The sequence below is a fragment of the Ceratina calcarata genome, unplaced genomic scaffold (assembly GCF_001652005.2).
Source record: "Ceratina calcarata isolate Rehan_Ccalc_2016 unplaced genomic scaffold, ASM165200v1 scaffold498, whole genome shotgun sequence".
Lineage (NCBI taxonomy): Eukaryota > Metazoa > Arthropoda > Insecta > Hymenoptera > Apidae > Ceratina > Ceratina calcarata.
Genome location: NW_017174207.1, coordinates 14,793 through 18,612, shown reverse-complemented (window position 1 = coordinate 18,612; position 3,820 = coordinate 14,793). Strand labels below are relative to the sequence as shown.

General features: G+C 37.8%; 2 protein-coding genes across 8 annotated transcripts in view; one reads left to right on the top strand and one right to left on the bottom strand.

Annotated features, from left to right (window-relative positions):
• The window catches only part of LOC108628106 (GRB10-interacting GYF protein 2), a 25,076-nt gene extending 21,272 nt beyond the window's left edge, over positions 1-3,804 (top strand). For 5 of the 7 annotated variants that reach the window (XM_018029809.2, XM_026816213.1, XM_018029808.2 and 2 more), the window contains exons 14-16: positions 134-548; positions 620-849; positions 1,738-3,804. In XM_018029809.2, coding sequence (XP_017885298.1) covers positions 134-548; positions 620-849; positions 1,738-1,863 — 771 coding nt within the window. In that variant the 3' untranslated portion in view covers positions 1,864-3,804. The remainder of the gene's footprint in view (positions 1-133; positions 549-619; positions 850-1,737) is intronic. The other 2 variants (XM_026816214.1, XM_026816212.1) reach the window with 1 other exon arrangement.
• The window catches only part of PIG-A (phosphatidylinositol glycan anchor biosynthesis class A), a 9,400-nt gene continuing 6,322 nt past the window's right edge, over positions 743-3,820 (bottom strand). The window contains exon 9 of the mRNA XM_018029818.2: positions 743-826. The gene's annotated coding sequence lies outside the window, so the exon portion shown is untranslated. The remainder of the gene's footprint in view (positions 827-3,820) is intronic.

Genomic DNA, 3,820 nt, shown 5'->3' with positions numbered 1-3,820 from the left:
ACAATCAAAATATCTTCCAAGATATTAGATTTATCAGTATTTAGGTAAATTATTGCGTTTTGTCTCTCAGTCGACGACCTCTTGTTATCTCCTGTACATGTATTTTGACTGATCGTTTTGTTGCTGGCCTCAGCAGCAAGAAAGGGAACGTCAGGAGAAAGCGGGACAGAAAGAATCAACAAGCGTGCTGCAGAACGCTGGAATATGGGGCACCGCTTCTCAGTGTCTGAACTGGGCTAATTCAAGTAGCAATAATCAAGCTTGGTCGAGCAATAGCGGGTCGAGTGGTTTCTGGGATGATTCTACTTTGATCAAATCCAGTGGCGCTGTAAAACAGCCCGCGAAACAGAGCACCGCGATGGCTAAGATTCCTCCTGCCGCTGTTGCGGCTGGTCAACAGCAGCAAGCGACTAACAAGGCGAATAAGAGTAAGAATAAAAGAGAGGAGGAACTTGTAAAGAAATTATTCGAACAGAACACTGCCAAGACGGACGACTTCACGCAATGGTGCAACAAAGCACTGAGCGGTTTGCAGGTGTCTGTGGACAGTAAGTTGCCCAGTTTTATTATGTATGTGTTTCCTTCATAGACGATTTGACCAACGAAATTTCGCACGTAGTCCCAACGTTCGTCGGATTTCTACGGGACATCGAATCTGCCTATGAGGTCAAGGAATACGTTCGGGACTATCTTGGCGATAATAAGCAGAGCTCGGAATTCGCCAAACAGTTTTTGGAGAAACGCAGCAAATGGCGGTCGGCGCAGCGACCTCAGGCCCAGGCGGACGATCTCTGCAAGCCGGCTCCCGCCGTCAATCCCAATGCACCTACGGAATTTCAGGAAGTGAAGGTATTGTATAAATATATTCATATACGCAGTGACTCCCATTAATATCCGAACACATTTCTAAATTAACTCTTTTTTTATACTGAAACAACGACTTAATTTTCTATCAGATGTTAGAAATCTTAGTTTACTATGTCACAAAAGATTAAAAAAATTTCTGAGTTCATGCATTGAATATCCACAAAATACAGGCTGAGTCATTTAAGGGAGTTCTGTCGGTAATAAAAGTAACAATCAGATTTTTATGAGATTTCTAAAAAAAAAAGGTAGTTAAACTTTTAAGGATTGAGAAAAAAACTGTAACCATATTATTTTTACATAATAATTACATTACGGCTTGTGAGAAACGACACTTTCGTTGCTGTTTTCACAAAATTAATTAATCTTGACTCTCATTTATTTTTTAATATTGAACTGAACAAAGTAATTTTCTATTAGAAACGTTTACTGTACAATTTTCAATCTTCAAGTTTCAATCTTTGATTTAAAGCAGAAGTCATCGTTTTAGAGTAACTTGTTGCTGAGTAAAATTTCTTAATCTTTCCCAAAAATGCCCATTTAAAATTTTTTAATCCCGGAGGCAAGATCAAGGCTTTTATCAACTTGAGTCAAAGCGTAACACTGTTACAGGAAACGCTTTCCCAAAAATTTTAATTCTGAGCATTTACCCCGATATAGTCTTTCTCTTACACCTTGTATCTCTTGCGTCTAAATTAAGCATCTACTCCCACTTAATTTAATCTCTATTACATAATTAAGATTTCTATCAAGTTGAATCGACGCATAAAACTTTCGTCAAAATCATAATCCTAAATAATTATCCAGATGAGTTTTTCTTACATTCTGTTTAAATTATACGTCTATTCTGGATAATGTTTATTTTAATTTCAGGGAAAGTCGAAGAAGCCAAAGAAGGGGAAAATGTACAAAGTGGATAATAGAATCCTCGGCTTCAGCGTGACCGCGGCCCCCGATCGGATCAACGTAGGCGACCGCGACTACGGAGAAGGAGTCTGAATCAATCCCCCCGCCCCTCCCACGTACCCTCACGTATTATCGGAAATTTTGCAACGCTCGGCGCCCACAGACAAACGTTTCGTCATATTTATTTATCGTAGATGCCAAATAATTCCGAAGGGACCCGTGCCGAACCACATCGACAAGAATCGTATAAGATTTTTCTACGATCAGAAGGATCTCCGTAGTCGCCTCTCGCGAACGTTCGAAACGGGAACCTCGGACCACCGAGACAGCGTGGCATTATTTCCTTCTTAAAACGGAGCTCCGAAGGGAAAAAAGAGAAATCACCAATTGTATATATTATGGAGGATACTTGGCAACAAAACAAGGCGAACCTATCTGCCTCCTGTCTGCGCGTATACATATAAATATATAAATAAATATATATATAAATATACATACTATATTCGTATATAGTATTGAAACGTTTTGTAACATTTCACTATCATCGTCGTAAAGAGAAAAAAAAAAGAACTTATGCCGATCGATAAACTCGTACATGCGGATAATAAAACATCGCTGTCGAAAGCAATACGTGCTCACGAAGGTGTGTTCAACAAGCGAGTGAAATAACATTTGTCAAGTGCGTGGCTGCGACGAGAAGAAGGAGAAATATGATATCGATCAAAAACAGGATAGAGGAAGAGAGAGTGAGGTACAGAGGAAGTTGTGCCTCCTCTCCATCGAAATGCACCGAGCAAACGATCATATAAATCCTATGGATTTCTTGATTTTTCTAATCGTAACATCACGATACGCCGATTAATACAACTTGCTTCGATTTAACGCTATTTAATAATTGCCACGTTACGTTCGTTAAAAACAGCCTGATTATCATTATCCTATTTTCTTTCCCATTGTGTCCCCCGCGAATAGATTCACTACTTTTAAGGGTAACGATATTACTTTGACTGAACGCAAACCACGTTTATGTGAATTAAAAATTTTATATTATTATAAAAAGGTTACTTATACCGATGGAAGTACGCGACGAGGCAGCAGCAGCAATGCGAGGAGAGAGAATAACAAGCTCTTGTACTTTTCTTAAAACAAACAAACAAAAAAAGCCACTTTGAATACAATGACGTATATTTAAAGGATGGAATAGTACTTGAATGTTGTACGATTTATAAACGAAATAAACTATCTCTTTCATTTTCCTGTTTTGCACCAATGAACAAAAAAAAAAAGTAAATGAAAGTAAGCGTCGTGTAAACTTAGGTAATATACGTGTAACATGTCGACCCTGATGAAAAAAAGTAATTGCATAGGATGTAAGGGAATATTCCAGATCGATCACTGGCGTGGTGCCTATGCGTGTGTGTGGATCTCAAAACTCTCGTCGGCATAGACCGTTCTTAATAATATCAACGAGAGCCCGGCGGTAATTCTATCTAACGCAGTCTTACGTAAGATTTTAATTAATATTTAAAGTTGAAAACAAAAAAAATGAACAAAAAATATCTTTTGTAAAGTTCTAATTGTAAGTGTAAATGATGAACTTCTCCCCCCCTTCCCCACTTTTAACAAGCAGTTAAACGAGCGTGAAGCTTTTAGCACCTGATTCGAAATGAAATATAGAATTCTCCACTCCCCCCCTTTTTCTTTTTGTTGTTTTCTTTCCTAATGGATAACAATGTCCGGATAAAGCGACGCGAATACTCTGTTTACGAAAGCGCGGATGATGTTGCGAACAGATCTGACCGCACTTAATATTATAATGGTTGTTAATTAAGGCTCGTTGATCTTCCTTTAACGTGAAATAGTTAGGGGAAGATCACAGATCCTTACGTGAAAGATTTAATTGTATAAATAGATAAATGTACAGTAACACGATAATGACATAGGCAAGAACAGATCATTGATATTGTATTAATATTATTATTATTATTGTATCTAACGTACAACATAATAAAATAAATATTATTATATTTTCAATTCGACTATCTCGTCT